The sequence below is a fragment of the Typopeltis vanoorti genome, chromosome 13 (assembly GCF_054136105.1).
Source record: "Typopeltis vanoorti isolate ZY-2024b chromosome 13, IOZ_Tvanoo_1.0, whole genome shotgun sequence".
In the NCBI taxonomy this organism is placed as follows: domain Eukaryota; kingdom Metazoa; phylum Arthropoda; class Arachnida; order Uropygi; family Thelyphonidae; genus Typopeltis; species Typopeltis vanoorti.
In genome coordinates, this window is record NC_143561.1 from 90,578,251 (window position 1) to 90,605,572 (window position 27,322).

Consider the following 27,322-nt stretch of genomic DNA (forward strand, 5'->3'; position numbering starts at 1 on the left):
GCAAATTAAGAAAAAATATTACATACGAGATAGCGGCATTTATCAGCTGCCTCCCTCCTCACCGGATGCCATATATAATTAGTGATAGTCTTGAGTTAGCTATCTCTGATTTGCGACCGGCAGAGATTAAACCGGCCCCTCAGTTCTGCAAAAGTTAGATAAGGGTAAATCGGTCTCGCCTACTTCCTATAGGGAAATAAAAGACGTTAGTGGATTTTTTTTAAATTAAATACTGGATGCAAGAATTGAACCTATAAAAGTCTTTCTTCTGTTGTTCAGAGCTGTGAAAGCAAGCACTGTTACATAAGTATTCTTGTACTGTGAGTCGAGTTATGTGTACGCGCTCAGCGAGAAGGAAAGAATTTCGCGAGGTTTGAACGAAGCAGTTAAGAGTGATTACGGTGGATCACAGTGACCCACCATTTATCCATTTATGGATACTTCTAATGTATTTCGTTATTCCATCAATTTTTTGTTAAGATATTAGTAGATAAGAATACGTCAGGGCAAGTGAAATTTTAAACGTAGAATTATCAATTGTTAACTGATACACTAGCAATACGAGGATGGTTTCAAAAGTTATGTACATTCATGTCCGTAGGATAATGCTGTTGTACGACATTCTGAATAAAACACCTTGAAACGTTACGTGGAAAAAGGTGAACTGAGATTCCTACTACTTTACATAAAGTTGTGACCCTTCCGTGAATGGCGAACGAGCATTAAACATGATCCACGACGTATCCCGTTTTACGGGAAACGCGACGTATTTTACGGGAAACATTAAACACGACGTATCCCGGTTTACGGGATACGTCGATTGTCATTCTTAATAGCCTGCTGCAAGAAGATTGGCTCAAAAAAACATAAGACGAAATCTCCTGTGTAGCAAACATCTCAACCATATCCGTTTTTCAGAATTCTGACTGAAATTTTGAAAAAGAGAAAAGTTGCTGCATGTGGGCACGTTAACAACAGAAAGCAGCTCTCAAAAGGATTGCAGAACAGTAGTCTCTTATGAGAATGCAGGACAGCAGTTTCTGATCAAAATTGTTTCCAATAAGGAAGAAATATCAACTACAGACTTTTGAACCAGAACTAAAGTTATTCCTCGCAATGGAGACGTCCAACTTTTCCTCTTCCAAAAAGATTGGCGTCACGCGATGTTCAAGATTAAATTAATAATGATAATAGCTTGCATCAAGAATGAAGTGATAGTAACAGTGTACTTTTAAAGGTTGACTCTCACATATCAGGAGGAAGTTTATACACGATGCTCTGTGCTAAAACAATTCCCAGCAGAAGATCTGATAAGTTCGAGACTGGAGTCCTCATTCTGTATGACAACGCAAAAGTAGATATTTCATGTGACATATCTGATCTTGTGGATGAGTATGGATGGCATGTGTTCTCCCCACCCTCCTATACAGTCCTGACATGAACCCAGACTTCGATCATTTTCCTAAGTTGACTGCGTACGAAACACTTCAACGAAAAAAAGATGTTTGCTGGAATACATGACTCACTTAAAATATGGATATCAAGTGATAAGGCAGAATGGGGATGATTTATATTAATGGGTTATAAATTTAGTTTGTTAAAATAAATGTTTGGTTTAACCAGGAATACCGTGTGAACTTTCGAAATTATCCTCTTAAATAAAATAAAGCTCTCACAAGTTGTGTTCCAATAAATATCATTATACCAAACTGATCGTTATCGTAAGAATCCATTTTTATGACTTACAAATTCACGAAAAAGGGACTTGTCCATAAAACATCTAAAACTATTGAAGAATGGATAATGGTGTAAGAGTAAAAAGAAATTTCAGAATATATTTTTTACCATAAAAATTTCTCTAGATTCTGAAAATATTTCCCCTTTGTTTTGACTGATATAATCTATGAACACATAAATCTGTCCCGGAGTACTAATCAGTCTAGTGTACGAATGGGTCCTCAGTTTTTCTCGTTTTTAAAAGCAAATATGCTTTCTTATATAATTGTTACTTTTCAGTCCATTGCAGTAATAATAATAATAGCATTGCAGTCCATCACAATAATAGCAGCTTAGGTTGTCGAGATTGAACTGCCCACTCAGTCTCCAAAAGTTAGACAGATCTAAAACGGTCTCGCTTACTCTCTGTAAGGGAATAAATGGCGTTTGCTGATTATTTATTAGCAAATCGATATTCTTTGTATAACATAGTTACCCATCACCGAACATATCGAATGTAAGTATGATAATGAAACAAGATTTGTATTTGCATTAAACCAGTGGCGTATTCAGGTATTTCCCACCCCTAGGCCATGTAGAAAGTGCCGCCCCTCATGACCTCCCCATAGGCAGTTGATGATCTCAACCTCCAGTGACTGAAGTTGCCATAGAATCCCACTTGCTTCGCATCGCGTAACTTTCATCTGGGTGGTGTCATTTTCAATTTCGGACAAAGTGGAAATTATTTCCGTCCATCCCTCACGAAGACTCTGACAGGCATCTTCACAAGCTGACCAACGAGTAGGCGAAGGACATTTGATTACTTTTGCAGAAGTTTCCAGGGCTTTCTTAGAACACTCCACCGATGTGCTGAAGATGTGAAAAATACGCACAATTTCTGAAGGACATCAAAAAATGCAGAAGAGTACGGATAGGATTCGGCAACGCAAGTACCAATTTGAGACAGAGAATGTCCAGCACGCTGTGAATTCTGCCAATGGATTTATTTCAAGAATTCTTGCTTGCAGTCCTGTGTACTTGCCTGACATGTTACTAGTACTATCATATGCCTGTCCTCTGCAATTTGCTACATCAATTCGGAGCTCGTTTAGTGAAGTCAAAACCGTCTCTTGTAACTCGTCAGATTATGTGACTTACGTTAGGAATGAAACGTAAGAAACGCTCCGCAGGAGTTCCATGTTCTTTCACATATCGTACAACGAAGGATATCTGATCAACATGAGTGAAGTCTAGTGTTGAGTCAACACTTATGGAATAGTACTCAGCTAATTTAAGTTCCTCCACAATAAATCTGATTACTTTCTCGCCCGTTATTTTAATAAATTCCTCATGCGTGGCAAAGGAAAGATAGGAAACAAAACCTTTTCCTTTTTTTCCCGCTTTTGGCAATGTGCTCAGCAAGAAAGGGATCAAAGTCATTAATCTCTATTGCCTTTGTGTCTAGTTACCGACAACAATACAGTAACTTTCCGTGCAATTGTCTCGGTCTGTATAGTTATGCAGAATCTGATTACATGCCAATATGCTTGCAGACTAAACTTACAATGAGAAAAAGAAAAAACATTTCTCTACTTGTGAGTAGATGCGGCATATAAGGAACATGTTATAATTAAAAAATGAGAGTCTGGAAATTTCCGCCGCCTCTCAAAATTTGTCGCTCTAGGCCCGGGCCTATACCTAAATACGCCACTGCATTAAACGCAAAACAGAAATGAGTATTTGCATACAAGTATCACTTTTTTTCACATGAAATTCGGTAAACGATAGAAACTCCTAGAACATTTTCTTCTTCGTCTATACCTTAAAGTTCCCAGTATATTTATTTACAAAATCAATCCCAAAAATTAAGGGTAAATGAAACTGTAGAATGCCATCAAAAAGATGCATTTGCAATCTAATTGAACTGTATCCATGACCATTCATTTAATGAATTTAAACGATTCCATGAACAGATCAATTTGGTATAATAATGTACTAAAGATATGAAATTAAACAATCACCATACGGTTCAGTAATAATTCTAATAATTTATTCTATTTCTTAATTTATTTTATTTAAATAATTAAATGAAATAAATGACTGATATAGTAGTAGTAATGTTATTATAATATATAATATTAATACGCTACTAATTTAATAATTGTTATGCATAATTTTATTATTAGGTATAGTAATATTTTCAATTTTATTATGAAACCAATATATTTTAATAGCAATATTCAGTTTTTAAGAAACTTGAGTTTCCAGGGGGAGATGCATATTTATTACGTAATTTCTGAGGGAGGATTTATTTTGTTTATTCGTGACAAAGAAGAGAGGGAATTTTAAATTCGGAAAATAGTGTTATGTAATTCATGGGTGAGTCCAACAATATTTTAAATGACATATACATTGTTTCTGAATGTGCTGAAAATCAGAATTAGTATTTCTTGTTAGAATTCGCTTCTTATATTTAATACATATTTCAGTGCGATATAATAATTAAACACTTTATGATAATATTTAAAATAATCGTTTACTATCGATTATTAGTAAACTCGTATGGCATTTTTTTAAATTTAATTTCTTATTCATAATCGAAGAGTGTTTTCCTTAACGATGCTTTTAACCCAGTACTAAATTTCAGAGTTATATGAAATTAATCAACTTACTGACAGAAACCATACCTGCACCTTTCTATTGAAAGTAAAACGTATTGTATACAAGGATGAAGTTTACTTTCGTCTGCAACCGAACTAACACTTTCCATGTGTTTTATCTCGTAAATGTCACTACCTGGACATTCTCTACTTGCTATCGATCTCAGAAAACTTTGTGGTAGCTGTGGATCAATGTATGCCATCAAATATTCACATCAATGCATTGCGTTTGTCGGATATCATGAATAACGAAATATACTCTCAGTTTGAAGAGTGCATCGCTTTCCAATTAAGAATACTTCTCAATTATAAACAAGCAGTGCTGTTAAATACATAGCGACTAATTGATTAATTATATACTGCTGTGCAACAAAATAATAGATAAAGAGATTCCAGTGCACGAAGTTCTTTTACGTAATTAGCGGCTCATTTTTTTTCTTTCAGTCAAGTGAAACTCATCTGTCATCATTACCAGTTCACTGATGCTTGATATTCGTTCAGCCACTAGCATTTCTTCTTCAGCCCATGTGTGAAGATTGGTCTGTCGTATGCCAGCTCCTTTTTTTTTTTTTTTATTGCTATTATCCCAGTAACAGACTACTAGCGTCACCGTCTGTTTTGCTCTGTTGGGTACTCTTGTCAAAAGAAAGGCAATAGATTGTCATATGTATGGAATTTTCTTTAAATGGCCTCACAGAGAAATGTCATGAAACGTTTCATCCCTCCATTATGTCACTAAAGTGCTGCAATTATTTTTTTTTTTTTTCATATAAAGAAAATTTTAATGAAATAGACCTTTAAGGTCAGTGTACTAATACAAAATTATGCCTTCAAAGGGCGTTGCAAAATTGACCGGCCGCTGAATTAGAAACCTTTATTCACATGTGCGTCAACATCACTCACGTAGCATATATGCACTTTCTTCTCTGTAGAACGTGGTAATTAAATATGATGGTTTTGAAGTGTAGCTGCTAGATTAACTAGCAGAGACGCGTTTAAAGTCATTAAATTGCGGATTATACTGAATCTAAGAACATCAGCAAATGTAAGTGGACGTAATTGCAACGAGGGCGATTCGTTAGGCCTAACAGCCGATAGAATCGCCATTGTTAGCATATCTATTCCAGATACATTTACTTGCGTTTATACGCAAACTGTCAATAATGAATGTGTCAGATTTGGACGCCCTCACAGATTCGCTGGATGAAGAGCCAGCGCTCATACTTGTAAATAAACTTTAAAGGAAATTTAAGTTCAAATGGCCATCGAACTTGATAGATCCTGATACAATTATAGACTCTCTAGATAAAGGATTGGCTTTCAGCTTCATAAAGAAACTCCTTAAGAATTTCGAGCGTGAATGGCCCGGCTTCCTGAATCTTTACTCTTCACCTGAGACTGACGATGATCAAAATGAAGACACTCCTCAAATGGAGGAAAATTTAAATCCAGTCACCTCTGACTCTACTCATTCAGATCAAGGAGAGAGGCACGTGCGTAAAAAACGCAAAACTTTCACCTCGGAGTCAGCAAACGAAAATGGCATGGATGAAGATGCCCCCAACATAGATTCCTCTGCCTCCACCAATGAAAAGGTGCCTCCAGTCATTCTTAGGGAAAAACAGAGATGGACAGCCCTAAGAACCACCATGGCCAACCTGCAAATAAATTACTCCACTGCCAAGAATACAGAGGAGGGCATCAAAATTCAGCCCACTACAGTGTCTGACTATAGAAATCTAACCAAGGAGTTGGACACAAGAGGTATACAGTACCATACCTTCACACTTACCTCGGAGAAAAATCTTAAAGTGGTACTCCGAGGAGTATCTGAAGACATTGAAATAGCTGCTGACCTCAACATGCAAGATCTGCCTCCCATCAAAGTCAGTAGAATGTACAGATCTAACAAGACCCCTATGCCTCTAGTATTGGTAGAAATACACAACATCTATAAAGATATTTACAATTTGAAGACAATCTGCGGGCTCAAGATCTCACCAGAGCCACTTAGGAAGAGGGCCTCTTCTGGGCAATGCCATAGATGCCAAAAATTTGGTCATGCCCAGAAGTTGTGCAAAGCCCAATACAGATGTCTGAAATGTGGTGACACCCACCCCACATATACCTGCTCCAAGCCAAAAACCACCCCGGCTAAGTGTGCTAATTGTGGTGGCCCCCACCCTGCAAATTACAGAGGATGCATATGCCACCCAAAAAACAGACAAACTGAGTTAATCAGTCAGTCTACCTCACTGTCAGAAACGAAAGCCCCAGAAGCTCAAGTTCATCAGGCTTCTATTAGCTTGAACAAGATGACAGGTGTTCACCCACCATCAACTGAGCCCCCTGAGAAAATAAATCTTCAACACCAAACAAGAACATATGCTGATGTGGCCCGACCCAAAAAAGCAATCCATGACCAGAATATGGCAAATCCACATTCAAATATAACAGCCATCATCACCTCTTCTCTTGTAAATATGTTACAGGATTTCAGTAACGCAAATCCATCACTGAGCACTACAAAAAGTTTCTTGCAGCAAACACAGCTCATTTTATCTGCACTCTCCAATGCATAGGAAAAAATTTACCCCAGATTCTCTAATGATTATCTCATGGAATGCCAACGGCCTTAAAAATAAAATACTAGAAGTGCAGGAATTCAATGACAGATATAATCCGGATATATTATTAATTAATGAGACTCATCTAAGACCTGCTGACAGTCCTGAATTCAAAGGATATCAACTCTACAGGAATGACAGACTGGATTACAGAGGTGGTGGAACATCCATCCTCATCAAAAATCACATCAATCATCATGCTGTAGCCATTCCTACAACCACCAATCTCGAACTTACAGGTATCAATGTCATCACAAACTCTATCGGAAACATACAAATATATTCTGCTTATAACCCACCATCAAAAACATTGCTGACCACAGATCTGGATGCTATCCTCGGCATTAAACTGCCGGTTATTATTGCCGGAGATTTTAACGCAAAACATCACGCCTGGAGCAGTAGGTCTATAAATAGGAATGGCCGCATCCTCTATAACTACACAAGCTCAAATTGCGCAACTGTGGCTGGTCCCTCAGTGCCAACTCACCACAGTCCTACTGGCTCATCCGACGTCTTGGATATAGCTGTCCTTCAGAATGTTAACCTACAGTACTCCCTGGAATCATTGAATGAGTTATCATCAGACCACAATCCTATTCTGCTCCAACTGGGTTATCAGAGGGATCTTCCCCATTCTCCTCACACCTTCATTCCCTGGGAAAAACTATCCAAAATGCTTCCACACTACATTGATCCCATCCCTCATATTAATTCCAAGGAAGAAATTGATTCTGCAGTCAATAAACTTACTGATCAAATCAACACAGCCATAGCATCTATCACCTCAAATTCAGTTGCCTTCAAGCCTAAACGACTACCAGATGACATAATGAACTTAATCAGGGAGAAAAATAAAGCAAGAAAAAGATACCACAACACCAGAGCACCCCAAGACAAGAAATATCTCAACAAAATGAACAGTGCAGTGAGAGATGAACTTAAAGTCCATAGAAACAAACTATGGGAAGATAAATTAGCCTCCATATCACCTGGTGATCAATCCGTTTGGAAGTTCCTGAGAAACATCAAAAACAAAAACAAATCTCTTCCTCCTCTCAAATCAGACCTGAACATTGTTTACACAGATGCAGAAAAAGCCGAAACTATAGATAAAAATTTAGAAAAACAGTGTAGCCCTTCATACAATAATCTAAATTTCAATCATATTTACAAAGTCCACCGCCACGTCAGACACGTGTTAAAACGGCCTGATACCTGTACCAGCCAACTCACACCTACTTCCCCAGCCGAAATTTATGACATTATAAAGAATTTAAAGAATAAAAAAGCTCCAGGGCCTGACGGCATCTCCAACAAAGTTATTAAACTGCTACCCCGAAAGGCCATCGTATATCTCACAACAATAATAAATGCTATGTTCAGGTTTAAGTACTTCCCCTCTGCATGGAAGTTGGCAGACGTAGTTCCTATATACAAACCAGGCAAGGATCCTCAGCAGCCTCAAAGTTATCGTCCCATAAGTCTGATATCTAATTTGGGCAAAATGGCAGAAAAAGCTATCCTTTCCAGAATTCAACTTTCAGTAAAAAAATTAAACATCCTTCCTTCAGAACAGTTTGGTTTTCGCCAATTTCACAGTACCACCCAACAAATTCATAGACTAATAGAATTCATTATCACAAGTTATAATTGGCATCAATACACCGGAGCAGTTTTTCTTGATTTAGAGAAGGCGTTTGACAAGTTATGGCACTTTGGACTACTATACAAGTTGATTTTAGCTGGCATTCCATTAGATCTAGTTCAAATTATAAAGTCATTTCTTAGTGACAGACGAATGCAAGTCAAACTAAATGATATATTATCTACCCAACGACGCATCTTGGCAGGAGTTCCTCAAGGGTCCCTTCTGGCACCGATACTTTTCACGATTTACATGGCGGACATTCTGCACAATCCAATGTCATCCATCATTGCCCTATACGCAGACGACACAGCTATACTAGCCAGATCTATTAAACCGCACCTTGTCACCAAGAAACTGCAAGAAAACCTGCAGAGATTAGAGCACTGGTTCTCGGAATGGAGACTGCAAATAAACCCTCAGAAGAGTATTACCATGCTCTTCACTAAAATCTCAATATTCCCCAAAGATGATATCTTCTTATTTAATACCAAGATTCCCTGGAAAGCAGAAGCCAAATATCTGAGTGTACTGCTGGACAGAAAACTAACTTTCAGTTCAGATATAAAAGCCTCATGTTCAAAAGCATCAAGAGTCATTGCACAGCTTTACCCTCTTATCAATAGGAATAGCAAGCTGGATACCAAAATAAAACTGCTCCTTTATCAACAGTTGATTCGACCCATTATTACTTACGCGTCCCCAGCCTGGAGTCACACCTCAAGTACAAATATCCTCAAACTACAGAAAGTGCAAAACAAATGTCTCCGCATGATATTAAACGCATCATGGTACGTCAGAAATGTCCAACTTCACCGGGATACAAATATCCCCTACATCTACTCTTTCCTGCAGTCTTCAGCAGTGAAGTTCTTCTCAGTGTCCTCTTCACATCCAAATGAATTAGTGCAACAAGCAGCCAATTATGATGAAACAGACTTCTCAAAATATAGGAGACCGAAGGCCATCCTACTTCCAAATGAGGATCTCTGAATCGCACCCACTCAGGCAGAGCTCTTAGCTCATAAACGTTTCCTCACACAGTAATCCTTATCAGATAGCAGGGAATAAAAAAGCATTTTGCTTCGCCCTTATAGTCAGCAACGTCTTGCGTCTTGCGTAATGGTCAATAGTGCTGATGACAATGGGAAAAAAACAAAGGATCTTTCATAGTTCGATAAAGGGCTTATTGAGGGTGTCTGTCTGGCTGGAGCTAGGATTTTAAAAACAGCATAGCTGACTGGTTTCTCAAAATGTGAGATATCCCGGGTGTTTAATCAGTGGAAAAATAACCCACTTTGCTTGTCTAAGAGACATAACTGTGGTTCCTAAGACAGTTCGTTAGGAACAAAATGGCCGTCGTCTGAGAAAGCTTGTACGGACAAGTATAACTTTTTATGTGCACAATTGATTGAAACATATAAAGAAGGCTGTTCCCAACCCATATATTACCGAACTATGCGCAGGGAAAACTGACGAGGATTGGTATTGACAGTCACATTGGTTGACAGAATGGATATCATATCTGCTCTCCAAGCAGCGAGTTTGAACCCCACTGCTAGAATGGATGTTCGAATGTGTTCAGGTGAGCGATGAATTTTATCTTTCGATCTGGGACTACCACAGTCCTCTTTATTGGAAGTGAAGTGGCTTAAAAATTTCGTGTCCGCTTACAGGGTTTTCTTTTTATTATGTAACCGTTAGTCCACAGATATTATACTAATTAGCATTGGTACACAGCTTTTCCTGAGGGTGATCCACATATAATAGTTACTCATTAAGGCAGAGCACATGAAATTTAATTAAAATTAGCATTTGCAAGATTATAAATACAGTACGAATAAATGAATTCTAAAAAGGAGAGTTTCTCATTTTCATTTCTCAAAAGGAGTAGGCGGAACTCATGTTGCCCTAACGTTTGGAAAATGGAAGGTAGCCGGTCGACTCCATCAACGCAGCAGTTGGATTCATTTCGACCATGTTTTATCATCATCATGAAGGTGATAAAGTGTGGTGACAATTGTTGTCATTTCCATGTCCTAATTTCCATTAGTACATTTCCAGCCAGGGTCCTACTACGGTCAATCACCTTTCTATAGTTTGTTGCATACACACACACACACACACACACACACACACACACACACACACACACACACACACACACACACACACACACACACACACACACACACACACACACACACACACACACACACAATCAGAAATCGAGTCTATCAATGCAGTGTTGTAAACTTGGAAACCAATGTTATTGCACCAAAGTTCTATTAATTCGATAACCTGCTGGGGGTAAAAATAAAGGTAGAAAAATATTCTAGTCTGCGACTAAAATCGAGATTTTAACGATCTTTCTTCTGCTACCAATCACCTGCCTTCCCCTAGATTCTGCTCCTCCATGTACAACTTTTCGGTACCTATCCATTAGCCGCACTTTTATCCATATCACCAGGTTCATGTCCATTCCCATTTGTTGCAGTTTGCGTAATAGAGTTCTGTGTGGTATCCTGTGAGACGCCTTTGCAAAATCCAGAAGTATCACAGTGTAGCTATTCCCTTTATCCAACTCAGCTGTCATGTATTATAAAAAAGTTAGTAAATTACTAAGGCATGACCTACCTTCACAAAGCCATGCTGTTCCTTATGGAATATCATATTCTTATCCACTCATTCTGAATTCTCTTTTTGGCTAACTTTTCCACTGCTTTTACCACCATTCCTGAAATACTGATTGGTATATAATTTGCTACCACAGACGTAGATTCTCCTTTATGCAAAGGAATTATTTTTCCCTCCTTCCACTCGGTTGGGACGTTGCCAGAGCTGAGATTTAAATAAAACAGCCTAGAAAAAAACATCGTCATTTATCCTGAACATTCTCTTAAAATGCGAGCCAATATCCCATCCAATCTCCCAGATTATTTTCATATTCTGCAATATCATAAGTACCTCCAGTTCATCAACCTCTTTTCTCATATCAGTCTCATATCACGTCTGTCATAATAAATCTTCACTTGGATGATATATCCTTGCAAAATGATCACTCAGTAGCTCAATAATTTCGTCTGCCTTTGTTACCTCTCTACAAACCGCACTCAAAGTTATTCTTCTATAGTCATTCTTCCTCCTCTTGCCACATTACGAAAAAAAAAAAATCTTTAGGATTTCCTTTTGCCTACTCGGCTAATTTCTTCTGATTTTGCCATCCTTACCAGGCCGGTCACCTTTCTTGTCTGATACTTGTACTGTTCGTGAGTTAGCTCCACAGCAGTTTCTCTTTTTGCAGCTCATTCTTAATCGTACTACTCATCCTCATTATTTCCTGACCTTAGGTATATAGTGTGGTACTGCTTCCTCCAGATTCCTCTTGTGTATCCCACCATGTACCGTGAACATCATTACATTGCAGATCTTTATGACATGTTGCGGACTTCAAGCTGCCTACTTAGTGATTCATAATCACCTGCCTTGTAGTTCCAAATACATATCCCTTATTAACTGGAATTTCCATATGTTTTGCTACCTCACAAGTCAAGACCACGTGATGACTTTCCCCAATCAGAGAAAATGTAGCCACCTTAGTTATGGAGAGGTCTTCTGATCCTACGGCTGGATCCAGCACTCTAGTACCATCTCGTACTCTCTATCTCATTCTGCTTCAAGTAATTATCTCTTAGTAAGTATATAAATTCTATTTCCTTTCTTGCCATGTGATCTTTCCTGCTTCCAATTTGTCTCCGAAGTTAAATTCCCCCATAATAATTACTCAACTTGCATACATTGTACTAATCCACTGATGCATGTGTTCCATATCACCATATCATACCTAGTGCCTCCTGGCCTATAGCAGCATCCAATTTTACACTTTATCATATTGGCCTCGATCTCACACCGGATAGATTCAAACGTGCTACCATCTACACAACTAACCTCTAAGCTTCTTGATTGCAATTCTGCTATAATCAGTTGTACCCCCGCCTGTACTATCTACTCTGTTCTCCCTGAAAATATTAAATCAATCACATTCTATCCTTGTAATTATATCATCTGCAGTTGCTGTTAACGAAGTCGCACTATTCCCTATAATTTTTTGCAAGGTGGCACTAACCGTGCCAAAAACTCTTTTCTCTTATTTCCGATGCTTCTAATATTAGTATATGGAAACTGTAGCATCCTCTTAGGTCCCCAACCACCTCCCTGAATTTGCTACTCCATTCGATATTGTTGCCTAAGGGATTAGATTCCGCATTTAGTTTTCTTGACTTTGCGCTTCCATTCTCTCGATGAACGAAGTTCTATTCAGACCTAACTCTGAATCCACCAGCATTATAGAAATCTTTCTGTCTATCAAACTGAGGTTATAGGTTCCCAAACTCTACATCATTCCTTCTGCACAACCTGCAACTAGCTATCATCGTCTTCTCAGGTCTCCGCTATCATAACGTGGCAGCAGACTTCATCCTCTTCCCCGTCTTTTTCACTTCTTCCAAGAACTCTTTCACATCTTCCTTCATACAATACTTCTCACATCTCAGGTCATTTGTTCCAGCCATAAACAGTCAATACTTTCACTTTCCCTTTCCGCATTCTGACAACATTACTCATATTATTAATTTTCGCGCCAGAGAAACAAGATTTTGTACGTTAACCTCCCTTATCATAGAATCGCAAAGAACCGTAAATAATCATTTTCTTAGGCTCATTCTCTCGATTATTTTTAGTTTTCTTTTTTATCTTCGGACCTCTTGTTTTTTTCTGTTTTCACTATATATATATATATATCTATATATATATATATATATAGATATATATATACGTTCTGTGGAAAAAAGAATTAAAGAACATCAATATCATATTGATTACAACAAACCTCAGAAGTCTGATCTAGCACAACACAGTATTACCACTACCCATAATATCCAGTGGGATAAAGCTATTCTCCTTCATAGATGCAGGTTCAAATATGAACACCTGTTTAAAGAAAGTTGTGAAGCTTTGTTACACCGACCGAATTTAAATCGAAATGATTGCCTCTCTTCTCTCTCTCTCTCGAAGATCTGGGAGACTTTTATTTTATGTAATCATTAAAAACTAATTATCTTAAATATTAATTATTTATTAATTTATTTCATTTCCTAGCTCGCGACAACATTGTATTTTAATAGGTGATCTACCGAAGGTTCGTTACTTGTATTCTATTCCTATCTGTTTGTAACACTGAAGATGTACTATTAGTTTTAGTACGAAATATCTACCTTATTTATTAATTAAAGTTATTACTGTGGACTTACGTGTTGTTTTTAATAACTGATATATATATATATATATATATATATACATTTTCCGGTTTTGCATCACTGCTTTCTACTCTAATTTGTTCTCTCCGCATTCAGTTTCAAAGCATTTATATCACTCTCTCTCACCAGTTTCGCTCTTCTTCCACAAATTTAATCTTTCAACTTTCGCGACGCATACATCCCACACATTTTGCAAATTTATTTGCAATTGTTCTGCCATTGTTCTGCTACGCATAGGTGCTGCACTAACAATATATCTAATTTAAGGAAAGATAATGTTTACTTAAGTCTGAATAACTCATTCTGTCTCGCACACTTATAAAATAATAAATTCAATAAATTACTCAGTATTATTAGCAAAAATTAATACAAAAAAAGTTGCTTATCTTTCTGGAGCGTTACGAATTGAAGACGTTCACCAAATATGTTACTCAAACTTAGCAGAGAGGCATTTTTTCCATGGTTCCGCAATCTTAAACAATTAAAAAGTTCTAAACATCATCACCATAGTAGCTACAATAAGGTAACAAAATGCGAGTAGCATTTTTATTAACTTAGAAAAAATTATTAATACATAATTAAAAGTTAGGAATGATTAGGAGATTGAAAACGCACTATCCCTTCATAAAGAAGATGAATGTAGACCATTGGATCTATTCAAGTTAAGATAAGCCACAGGAGCAAAGAATCTGGCCAACGTCTAGAAAAGCAAGAGGAGGAAGCTTCTCCTTAGCTGATGACAGAAAAGTGAAGATTTTTCTAACAAGATGAAAAACTAGAAAGCATTCAAGTTTTAAAATATTCAGTACCTCACTTGGTTTTCATTTCTTAGAAATGGTGTGTCATTTTTCCCCTTAGTCACCATGTTACACATTGCATCATAAGAAATGATTTCTCTAATCTTTACTAGTTTAAATCTCACATCTTAGAATGATCGACAGTAGAACTCCCACTGTTTTAAACAAAAGTAGTCTTACGGTTTAGGTTCACGAAAGGTGGGGGGGGGGAGCGAGAGTTTGCGGTACTCACTTCCCGAGGCCTCTAAAATCATCGATAGTCATTCGCTCTAAGCGATGAAAGCTGTGGATGGAAACCGGCTGGCCCTTATGTCCAAAATTAATGGATAAAAGATCTCAGTCTGCTCCCTTAGGGGAATGACTGCTTTATTTTAATTTTTATTTGTAAAAAAAATTAATTAATAAATCAAATAATGCACACACAGAGGAGCCCATAGTGGCAATGTATAGTACCTAAAATTGTAGCTACACTACCAGATAAGATTAAGTAGAAATTATTTCATGCATCATGCTACTTACATTGTGGATATGGAAAATCTTTTTAAGGAGAGAGAGAATGGTTACACTGACATATAGAATCAGCTTTTATGAAAAATTGTAATATTGTGTTATGTTGTATATGCACGGCCGATTTTTTGTCTTATAAGCTGTCGATCAATGTCTAAAGAGGGAAATATGTTAACTTTTAAAAAATTAGTTGCATCGCCATATAAATACGAGTAATGAATATACAAGTTGATCAAAATTAAAGTATCACTGTTTAGGGCATCGCGTAGCACCATCCAGTGATCCAAAAGCTGCAAAACTTTGCAGGAATACATTGTGCCTCATGAGAAAGCGATATCTGAAAGGGAAAAAAAAGGGAAAAAAAGTGGTGAATATTAGAGAATAACGGTTCCAATATTCACCACCAAGTTTGTAAACAACAAATGCATGGAATCTGCATATCATGCAACTCGGCAGGTGCCAAGAGGATTTATAAAGATATACACAGAATTTTCCCCTTCATTCTAGTTGTTAATACCGTTCGCAATGATGGCACTAACCTTGACCCAACATGTTTAGCTCGAGAATCTGTGCTAACTAAACAACTGTAACGCTGTTACTACACTCCTCGAATTTCGTCGCCTGAAGAAATGTCGACGAGGTCCACTATCTCATGTGCTCTGCAAAGAATGGCTAGTTGTTTTGAAGAAACGGAATCATTGGGAATTATACCTAGCAGAGGTTGCAAATCCGTCAGTTCATAAGTAAATAAAGTTGCTATTGCTGTTGTGTTGGTGTTTCTTCTTAAACACCAACTCAAGGACACAAAAGCTTTCTCCATCTCCCTTTGAAAAAGCTTAAAGCGTGCACATGCAGTGCATGGCCATGGGTGCGTGTAATGGTTTCTACACACTAACAGAAATGCACTTATCTATGCGCCTACATATAAACAGCTAAATGACACCTGGCTCTCCATGGGCTACTTAAAAAAAATCCCTGTATAGGGAATAGACAAGGCCGTTTTAGCTCTATCTTTTGGAGACCGAGTGAGCAGTTCAATCACCACTGGTAGCCAAAAAGAGTTATCCGCCCTAAGACTATCCCTAATTTAATCGGCACGCAGTGAATAGAGAGCTATCAATTGGCTCCATCTTGTGGTCTCTACCTAACACAATATTTTAATGTCTGGAAATAGTGTGGGATCGATGGTCTATTTTCTCGAGTTTACGAGCTTATAAACCCGAGTTTAAGGAAGAAAAAAATCTGCTTGCTGGTGCCAGAGATCGACTAACTCGCGAACCGGAAAAAAAGACTTAGAAAATGCACGTCTAGTCATTTCTAAGCCTTTTTTTTTTTCCGACCAGTTTCCGAGTTAGTCGATCTCCGGCACATTCTGGTGCTGAAACAGAATCACGAAATCACCGCCATCGAATATCATTCTCAGATAAACTCAACTCAACCTGCAGGAAAAACCGCAGAATAGCCACCTGAGCACAAACACACAAAAACGTCGGTGTAGCAATAATAAAAACAAATAAGGATATTTATCAAAAACAGATGTTCTCAGTATTTAGTCTACTTCATTCTATAGTTCAGAAAGGACCATAGAGTAGATATTAGGAAATATTCCTACAGTAATCTTCCTCTCAGTCTTCATTGACAATTTGTTTTCAGCTCTGTAAAAGAAGCGTTAGTCGGCCAGCAGTGGCCGACCCACCAACTTCACCGAACATGACCGTACGGCGCTGTGAAGGTTAATAAGCAAAATTCGCCATTTGTTAGCTGACACATTGAACGCAGAGTCCAAGCATTTACTTGAACAAGAATCTGCAGAAAAACATTCAGAACGGAGGTTCAAAACATGGATTTTCATGGAAGGCCCGCAATATGCAAGCCGCATGTTACCTGAACCATCATGCAGCGTGGACTTCACTAGTACAAAGAGCGTGTTCACTGGGATGTGGAAGCTTAGAAAACTGTGTTATGGAGCGAAGAATCTTGCTACACCGTCTACCAAGCGGATTGAGGGTGGCGATGTGGTGGATACAATGCACTGTACCATAAGGCTGCTGCTGTAATTGTAACATGACCAAGCCGCATAAGGTTTTTTCCTTCGAATCTTATCTCTTGGGTTGGGCCAGCTGAAAAACTGATTTTCTGTCTCACTTCACAGTTTGTGACGTGATCAGTGTATAGTATCTTTGGTAGTGGTTGATAGCACCTCACTTCAAATGCCAGCTGCCTTTTTTATCTTCTTTTAGGGGATCGAAGTTTCACTTTCGTATAGAAGTACTTAACTGGTGTATCATTAAGTCATAATCTATTCGTAATTGCATGCATGTTATCTATCCATGGTAGTTTTAGTTTTTGGGGTTGTTTTTTGCGTTTGTAATATTTGTTCATATATCCTGTTTCGATCTGCCATCTTTATTAAAGATATTACCTATGTATATAAACTGATCAACTCCTTCTATAATGGGTATATCCTGAAGTAGGATTTTTTTCAGTTTCTGCTAAAGCACTTGGTCAGAAGTACAGATATTTGTCATTGTTTATGATTGTTGGAAGGCATGGCTGGCTCAGTGGCAGTGGCGTTTGCATCCTCTGTGCTAGGCCGCCTGAAGAGAGACTTGACTTCAAGTCCATTCGCCGACTGGATGAACTTTTTCTGAACCCCTTCTTCAACAGGTTTCCGAGTTAGTCGGTCTTGGGCATTCAAGAGATTTTGTCCTGGAAACTCAGGTTTTTTCTTCCCCTACGTTCAAGAAAGTAGAAATCACACTATTACAAACAATAACATATCCTGTTAGGGTTAGGTACTAAGAGACGGCAACACTTGCTTGCCTGTGTCTTCATTGGTTGCCGCTTATGATTAGTGACGGTCTTGGGCCAGCTATCTCTGATTGGCTGCCCATGAAGATTGAATTGCCCACTCATTGTCCAAAAGTTAGATAGGGAGAAAAGGCTCATCTTACTCCCTATAAAGCACTAAAAGATTATATTAACCTGTAGGCTGTCTTTACCCACACTACCTTCATTATCTAGCTCTGCACTATCGAACTCTCACTGAAAAATACTTTCTCAAAACTCCATGCCCCAAATCAATTCAAAAGCAAGTCATCCAACTTATATAAATCCTTCGTTCCATCACACTAATTCCACATATCTACACAAACTCTCCACTATTCCTCCTATATCATCTCGAGATCTGAATTGCATTTGGAGTTTTTTCCTCTTTCCTTTTTACATAACAGAAAGTACTTTCAGTTGTTTTTATTTCAGTAATTAAGGTAACTGACCATCACAGAACCATGCTGATTACTGGAAAATAAAATAAAACGAGTATTTTCTGTTACTCGGATGGGAGATATTAAATATTATAGTTATGCTGTTCTCCGAAATTTTAATGCAATCTCACTTAGTTCCCTAATTTAATATACATTTCGTAATTGTTTTTTTTTTAAATCTTTTTAACTGTGTTATGCATGCTGTTAAAAATTCATGTTAAAAATCAAAATATTCTTTAAAACAGTATTTTGCTTTTTTATTTTTTGAATAAAATTCCTACCTTCCCGAGTAAAAGATTGAATAACTCAGGACCAGTCAAAGCAGGCCTATAAAAATTCCTTGCCAACTAGATAATTTTTCTAAGCTTTTATTCGAACGACCTTTTCACGAACGACTTAGTCGATCTCTGGTATGAACAAGAAGTTTTATTTCTCAGCATACTGGGGTTTTTAATCCCGTAGCACCAAGAATCAACGTATAACTGACATTGTTAAAAGCAATAATTTGAGTGATAGGGTTTAAAGACAAGATAGCGGCAGATGTCTGCCATACTCTCTCTCTCTCTCTCTCTCTATCGAAAAGTTTCAGTCATTGATATCCTCGAGATACACCATCAGTGAAGGCTTAAACGATGGAGAAGAGTTGTGCTGCTGACTCTAGAAAAGTTAGTGAAGGCTAAACAAGCTTTGACTATCCGTTTGTGAAATAAAATATATTAGAGAATTTATTATTTATTTGCTTATTCTATTTTATTGTAAAGCACAAACGGCTTTTCATTCTGCAAAACGAGTTGTCTAAAACTATTGGTCCAAATTATCGGAAGCTTTCAAATAGTCTATTACGCCCTTCAATAAGAAAGTTGATATTAGTGTTCATGTATTTTCAATGAATCTTAAAATAGTCAAAGTTGTTAATTTTCGAGACGTTTCAAGTATTTGCAGTATAAAAGGTACCCGTTGTTCAGCCATACAGCAAATTTGGGATGATGACAAGCCAACGTGATTGGCCGAGTGGTTAGCATATCCGCTCTGCTGCCAAAAGGCTGCGAGTTCGAATCCCGCCGTGGGCATGGATGTGTTGTGAAGATACTAGTGGTGGTGGTCAGCGGTAGATGGCGTTGGTGCAGATGATGAAGGTAGTTGGGGTTGGTAGAGTGGTGGAAACGGAGAGTTGTAGAGTAGATGTCTTCTCTCGATGAGTCTTTGGACTCCCTGGAGGTGTTACATAATAATTATAATAAAAGAAGAGTTTGGTTGTAACACGAATGTTCTGGTCACGAAACACTCATTTTCTCATAAGAGTTCAGGAAACATACTGAGATGCTACTTTCTTCCTACCTTTTCATTATCTTAACCCACATCAAATATTTCCAATTATGTAAATATGAACTTTATCGATTTACCCTATCACCTTTTTTCCATTAATCTAGTTCCCATTCATAATATTGAATAACATACAGATACTGGCCTGAAATCTGTTTATTAGCTTCTCATATATCCACCCTAATGGCTGTCATTGTGTTGTATGCTACGAAATTCACAATGTCCAACTTCAGATTCACCCAAATGCATTCCCTCCTACTAAATTCCATCATCCAATCAAAAGTGTTCATATATGTGCATGTTATAGACCATTCCTTCTACACAGCCTCTAATTTCCTCTGCCACACTTGAAACTGGTCGACAGAGAATGATGTACACATACTGGCCACTGAATTAGAAACTTCGCAGAAATCAGTTGTTTCCGTATAGGCATGCGACTGCCAGTACCAATCATCTTCAATTCCCTACGCATAGTTCGATGAGATGTGGATCAGGAATGGTCTTCATTAAAACACACATGAAGTTCTGTTTGTTCATACAAGCCTTCTTAGTTCCTGACAGATAGACTTAGAACTACGGTTATGCCTCTTAGATAAACAAAGGTGGGTTATTTTTGCACTGGTTAAACACCCGGGATATGTCACCTTTTAAGAAACCAGTAAGCTCTGCTGTTTTCAAAATCGTGGCTCCAGTAAGATGGACACCCACCCACCCACTATTGAACTTCAAAAGATACTTTGTTTTTCCCATTGTGATTAACCCTATTGATAATTACTGACTAGCAGTACTCTTATTAGTTGACTAGAACACGGGCTGACGCACTCGACAAAATATTTTACTTACACGCTGCATAAGTGATGTTTCTGTACATCTGCATAATCTGCATAAAGGTTGCTAATTCAGTAGCCGTTATGTGTAGTTACAGAGAACTGTAACGGATATTTTGTTTTCATAGAAGATGCTGTGAAATAAAATAATATACGGAGTATTACTAATGAGACTAAAGAATTTCAACAAACAAAAATAAAAGTTGAACATTTCATATCTGAGAGAGATGGATCATTTGAGGCTATCTCGTATGTGACCGAAGTCAATTGGACAGAAGATATTGTTGTTTAGCTATAGAATAGCATGTATACCAGAGGAAAAATTAATTTGTTATGCAAATAAATCGTCTTAGATATCGTAAGACTTATCAGTACAAACAGCGAACAACAGTAAGGAATTGAATTGCCGGCAAAGGTTGGTCGATTGGTAGAGTCTCTGCTACTAATGGCTCAGTTAAGTAAGTTTGAGCGCGGTTAGTAGTTGGAAGGGGTGACAATCGTTCGATTCTGTTTTCACCCTCTCCCTCGATGAGTCTTTGGACTCCCTGGAGGTGTCAAATAATAATAATAATAATAATAAAACATTAGAGAACACTACAGTGCATGCGATAAATTGGAATCCCTCTATGCATACAGAGGCATGTTCATGGATTCAAATGTTAGGCTGAATAATTCAAATATAAGAGATTTACACATTTATTTAATATAATTTAGTGTAACAATGTTCCGCACTTTTGGAATCGGGAGACACTTGTTACGATTGAGGTTAGATCGATGAAGCAGCACTTCAGCACATTTATACAGAGAGAATGCTGAAGCCGATAATACTTTATCGACCTAATCTCAATCGTAGCAAATTACAGATGAATCAGTGTATCAGGAATGGTGGTTAAATATTGTTGGTCATGTGTCCGTAGTGTTCTGCAAACACATGACAGGAAAAACATGATACAAACTTTTAAGTTTCTAAAGGGATTCTATAACACAGACACAAAAGAAATTTTTTCAATACACCCGGAGTAGCAGAAGAACACTGGGTCAGTCCTGGAAGTTATGTAAGAATGTGGCTAGTTAGGGTTTGCAGACTAGCTTCTTTGCATGGAGAGTGATGAATGAATGTATTGGACTGCCCAAAGTAGTTGTGAGTGCACCAGTGAATAAGTTTAAGGAGATATGATTGGTATTGTCTGAATAATGGTCAGTATGGGTGTCCTGTGATGTGTCTTTATACGCCATGGAGATACCGTTATAATATCTATTCTATTCTATTCCCTCAGTCATACTGCTGGTGGGGGAGCTATATGCTACCCATACTAGGGAGGTGATTATGAGCAAGGTGGTTTCACCTTGCCTTAGTATACCTTAGTATATGCTATGATTGTAGCTATGTGTGTTCATGGGACCGGTTTGCCGGTTTTGGGGGATGAAAAACCCGAGTGACCGAGAGAACAACCGTTCACCTCCATATGAGACCGGTTAACTCACCGTTAGTGCAAAGAGACATAAATTTAAATGGTGGTATAACTGTTTACATAAGTTGTAAAGTCCCAACGACAAAAGATCCTTTATTAGAGCCTTTTTTTTTTTTTTAGTTTATGTTTTGGTTCACAGAATAATATTCAATGGGCCTGTGTAGCTCAGTGGATGTGGCGTTTGCACACCACGGTGCTTGGCCGCACGAAGGAAGACTTAGTTTCGAGTCTAGTCGGCAACTAGAGGAAATTTTTCTAAGCCTTTTTTCGACCGGTTCCCGAGTTAGTCGATCTCTGGCACGGGCAAGCGGGTTTTTCCTCCCGGAAACTCGGGTTTTTCGTCCCGTAAACTCAAGAAAATCGACCGTAGAACCCACATTATTTCAGACATTAAATATTTGTGTTAGGGTTAGGGACCACGAGATGGCGGCACATTTGAGCCTTCTCTCTTCACTGTGTACCGCTTAATTAGTGATAGCCTTGGGCCATCTATCTCTGATTGGTACCAGTGGAGATTGAACTGCCCACTCAGTCTCCAAAAGTTAGATAGGGCTGAATGGCCTCGCCTACTCCAGTATACGGGAATAAAAAGGCGTTAGCTTAGCTGAATAATATTGAACTAGGCCCATGTCTGATATACATCTAATTGACTGGCCCTTTACTGCGTTTGAGTTTGAGACCCCTGGTTTATACTGATTGAGCTACGGAGGCTCACCGTTATAATACTAATAAAATATAAATAAATCCACTTATGCCTTGAATTCCCCATAGGGAGGAGGTGAGACTATTTTAGTCCTGTGTAACTTTTAAAACTGAATAGCAGTCAATCTCCAAGTTAGCCAATCAGAGATAGCTTACTCAGGACTACCACTAATTTAAACAGTACTCGATGAAGAAAGGTTGAGAAGTGCCGCCATCTTGTGCTACCTAACCGTAACGCATTACATTATTGGCTGAAATATATTTTTTTTTTTAATTTTGGTCGAATTTCTTGAGTTTACGGATGAAAAACCAGTTTCCGGGAGAGAGAGAGAGAGAGAGAGAGAGAGAGAAAATAAACCGTTTCCCGGTTTCAGGAGTTGACTAATTCATATGCCATTTTCACAGACCTGTAAATAATAATAATAATAATAATAATAATAATAATAATAATAATAATAATAATAATAATAATAATAACCACAACTCAACAACCTCATCAAGTTGTAGAGTCAGTAGTCAGTAGTAGCGCAGTACTGCATTCAGGATTTAATCTTGGGGAGGGGGGTGCCGAGTTGAGTAGACGATTTGAGAATACACACTACGCATCATCGCATATGACTTATGACTGAGCATCTGCAATGATCGCTAATTCATAAGTAGTATAGAAATAGAAGACACGACACAACATAAATTAAAAAAAAATGAATTTTATTAATTAGGAAAAGATTTTTGGAAAATTTTCTAGTGTTTTTTCCTTCTTCTTTGGGGGTGCCCAGGCACCTTGGTCCCTCTCTGGGTGCGCCACTGACAATGGTAATTGTTCAGCCTTAAGCCCTTAGCTTTCTAATTTTTTATTAGTATTAGACAGAGAAGATTCGGTTTGGTTTCCAGCTTGTCTTTTATATCTATTTGCATGTCATCTTTATCTTTGAACTTGTTCATGACTGTTAATCTATCTGCAAAATTAAAAAAAAAAAAAAAAAAAAAAAAGTGCGATATTTTTTCAATACTTATACCGATGATCATTTAGCTGCGTTCACCTTTACATCATTATTTTAAAACATGTTGTTCTTTGATAAATAATATACTGTATTTATATTATATTCCATTATATGTATGCAATTTGAGTAGTAAACAGTGATTATATACTTTAGTAAATCTGTAATTTAGTTTTAGTCGGGGAGATATAGATGTCCTTCTTGTAAAGGCTGTGACCACGTGTTCTAAATACCACACATTTGGTGAATGTATTTATTTGAATTATACCACACATTTGGTGAATGTATTTATTTGAATTATACCACACATTTGGTGAATGTATTTATTTGAATTAGGCTTATATAGTTTTATGTTATAATACGTTTCTGTTATGGAACGAGTTGTATCGAAGGTTGTAATACGGAACGCGAAAAAGAAAAGGAGAAATAGAGGAGTGAAGCAAAAGAAAGCAAAAGGTACAGAGATTTAAATTTTATGAAATGAGGTTAGTTTCAATGTTCAAGTTGACTTAAGTAGTATTTCGCTACAAGTATTATCTTAAAAAAGTCGGATCTTCCTTAAATTTTGACCTATTTACTATTTTTCATAATTATAGTTTTATCTTTGATAATTAGGATTCCATGGTAATGATTGTGTAGTGGGACGGTGGATTGTAGAATGGCCTTTCACGTTGAGTCCTCGAACTCTATGCAGGCGCAATGCAATAACGAAACCCCCCCCCCATTGCAAGAATAAATAAAAAATAAACAGAAGTCTAATATATAGTACGCTATGGAAAATAAATTTTATTTTTATTTTTTTTTATTATTTTTTAAATAACCTAAAATCATTTGTTAATTTATTCAGGGAAAGCAAAAAACATAACATAACATGAAGTCCAGGAACCAGTACCTCAACCTAATTCCTTGAAGGTGAATGAGGTAGAATTCTGTGATTTTTTAAGTCCTCTTGATGTGAATAAGGCTATTGGACTAGATGGAATTGCACCATGTGTTATGAAAAAATGTGCTAAGGAACTGACACTTCCTTTGACTCGGTTGTTTAATGAGAGTCTACAGTCCACAACAAGCCCTATTGAGTGGAAAGAGGGCAAGATTGTTCCATTGCATAAATATGGAAGCAAAACAGATGTTGCAAATTAGGGACCAGTTTGCATTTTTGGAGTGGTTAAGATCTTGGAGAGATATTTGTTAAGAAGATAATAGATTACAGGATTCGATGGAAATGGAAAAGATTCTATATAGAGGTCAACATGGGTTTGTTAAAGGGAAGTCTTGTTTTACAAATTTACTTACATTTTATAAAGTGACTACTGTTCTGGATAGGTGGGATTCATATACAGTTATACTTCTGGATTTTTGCAAAGGCATTTTAGACAGGTTACCATATAATAAACGGGTGTGTAAATTACGGCAAATGGGATTGAAAAGTCATTTGGTTGATTGGATAGCAAACTGGTTTTCTAATCGATATCAAACGATAGTGTGTAGAGGTGCCATGTCTCTCAAGAGGAGAGTTACCAGTGGAATCCCACAGGGTTCTGTTCTAGGGCCACTGCTGTTCAATTTGTTTGTTAATGATATTGCGAGTGGTCTGCAATCTGATATTCAGCTGTTTGCAGATGGTGCTAAGCTGAGTAAAGTTATTAGGAATGGTACAGATGTATAGGTGCTTCAGAGCAATTTGAATAAAGTGGCTATCTTGGGATATTGGTGGATAAAGAATTGAAGTTCAACAGACATATTGCAAAAATAATAAAAACAGTACATAGAAATGCCAGTATACTAAGAAGAACACTGACAAGTAGAGATAAGAATGTGGTTATGCCACTGTACAAGGCTTTGATTAGACCACATCTGGACCCACTGCACATCGATTTGTTCATCTCTTTTCCTAGGTGAGAATCAAGCTCTGGAAAAAGTTCAGAGGCGAATCACAAAAACAATATCAAGATTGTGGAATACTGACTATGAAGACAGGTTGAGAGAATGTAAATTACAGACACTAGTCAGTAGGCGGAAGAGGGGCGACATGATTGAGACATAAATTGTTAAGGCATGCTTATCAAATAGATAACCTGAATATTTTTTTGAAAGGGTTGGGGAAGGGGATAGAAAGAAGAGGTCATTCTTGGAAGCTCTATGAAGGTGTGGTGCTTAGAGAGTGCGGCATGACTTTTTTTGTATGGAGAGTAGTTGGGGAGTGGAATTTATTGCCAAATGAGATGGTGAGTGCACAAACATTGAACCAATTTAAGATAGGGATGAGGAACATTATTTCCGTTAGAATGCATCTATTGCCTCCCTTGATGAGGCTTGACTCCAGGAGATGTTTGTATAATAATATCTATAAATATAACAAAATGGTTTGAATGAAATTGTTGATTATTTTTGTAATGCCCAAAATAGAAATTTAAAAATATATATCTGTATAAGAAGACATGACATATCTTCATTCCATATTTTATAATTTTTTATCATAGTGAAAAAACTAAGAATTAGCGATCACCAATATGATTTGCGTATCATTCTATTGAGTTGAGTTTTTCAACAAGAGAATGGCAACAGGAACATTAACAAAAATCGAAGGAGGAGAATAATATTACCAAAACCTAAGGAAGAATTCAAGTTAGCGATTTCACACTGTAGGCCAATAAATATATATATATATATATATATATCAGTTATGTTGAAAGTAGCTGGTTAGAATATGAATTTGTATTGAGAATAGAAGTCTTTCCTCTGGAAAGACTTCTATTCTCAATACAAATTAATATTTTATAGAATATGCATAACAGTATATTGTTGAAAATGAGGAATATGGGGATAGATAATAAATTGGTAGCCTGGTTACAACCATATATTATAATACAGTATGGCACACAAAAAAAAAACAAAAAACAGTGCTGAACTTCGACATCCCTTGCAGTATGTGTGGTATGAGATATGCCGTTTGACTGCATGCACATTAATAGAAGAGCATGTGTAGAGTCTATGCCATTACATTTAGCTGTAGCAATGGTATTGACATTGCAAGAAAAGACGTTTATTGTTAGGAATTTTTGTCCATACAGAGTTAGTAGAGCAAATGGTCCTGGCATACGACATATTTGTGAGCAGTTTGTTTATTGTTTCTGTAAGTGTGCTCCTAACAGTGGTGTAATCATTGCCTTAATCAAGAGGGGTCCGACGTACAGGGATTGTTCAGCTGCAATGCAAAGGGCATTTGGGGAGACCATGAACTGTTAACACAAATGAGAATCATGGATGTGTGCTCTACTGAGACAGTCACTACAAAGAATCCTTATGGGGCTGGGTGCTTTTTCATACATCATTCTGGTGGGTCGTTGTTTAACAGTAACAGATTACGCTGCATGGCAGGAAGGCTGTGCATGCATGCTGGCCAATGTTGGTGAAGATCTGTCCTTCCTCAATAATATCTGGTTCTTGGACAAAGTGCATTT

The 27,322-nt window shown here is 37.5% G+C and overlaps 1 protein-coding gene across 1 annotated transcript in view; it reads left to right on the plus strand.

Annotated features, from left to right (window-relative positions):
• The first annotated feature begins 24,068 nt into the window (after positions 1-24,068).
• The window catches only part of LOC150100357 (uncharacterized), a 109,846-nt gene continuing 106,592 nt past the window's right edge, over positions 24,069-27,322 (plus strand). The window contains exon 1 of the mRNA XM_090402932.1: positions 24,069-24,314. Coding sequence (XP_090259058.1) covers positions 24,230-24,314 — 85 coding nt within the window. The 5' untranslated portion in view covers positions 24,069-24,229. The remainder of the gene's footprint in view (positions 24,315-27,322) is intronic.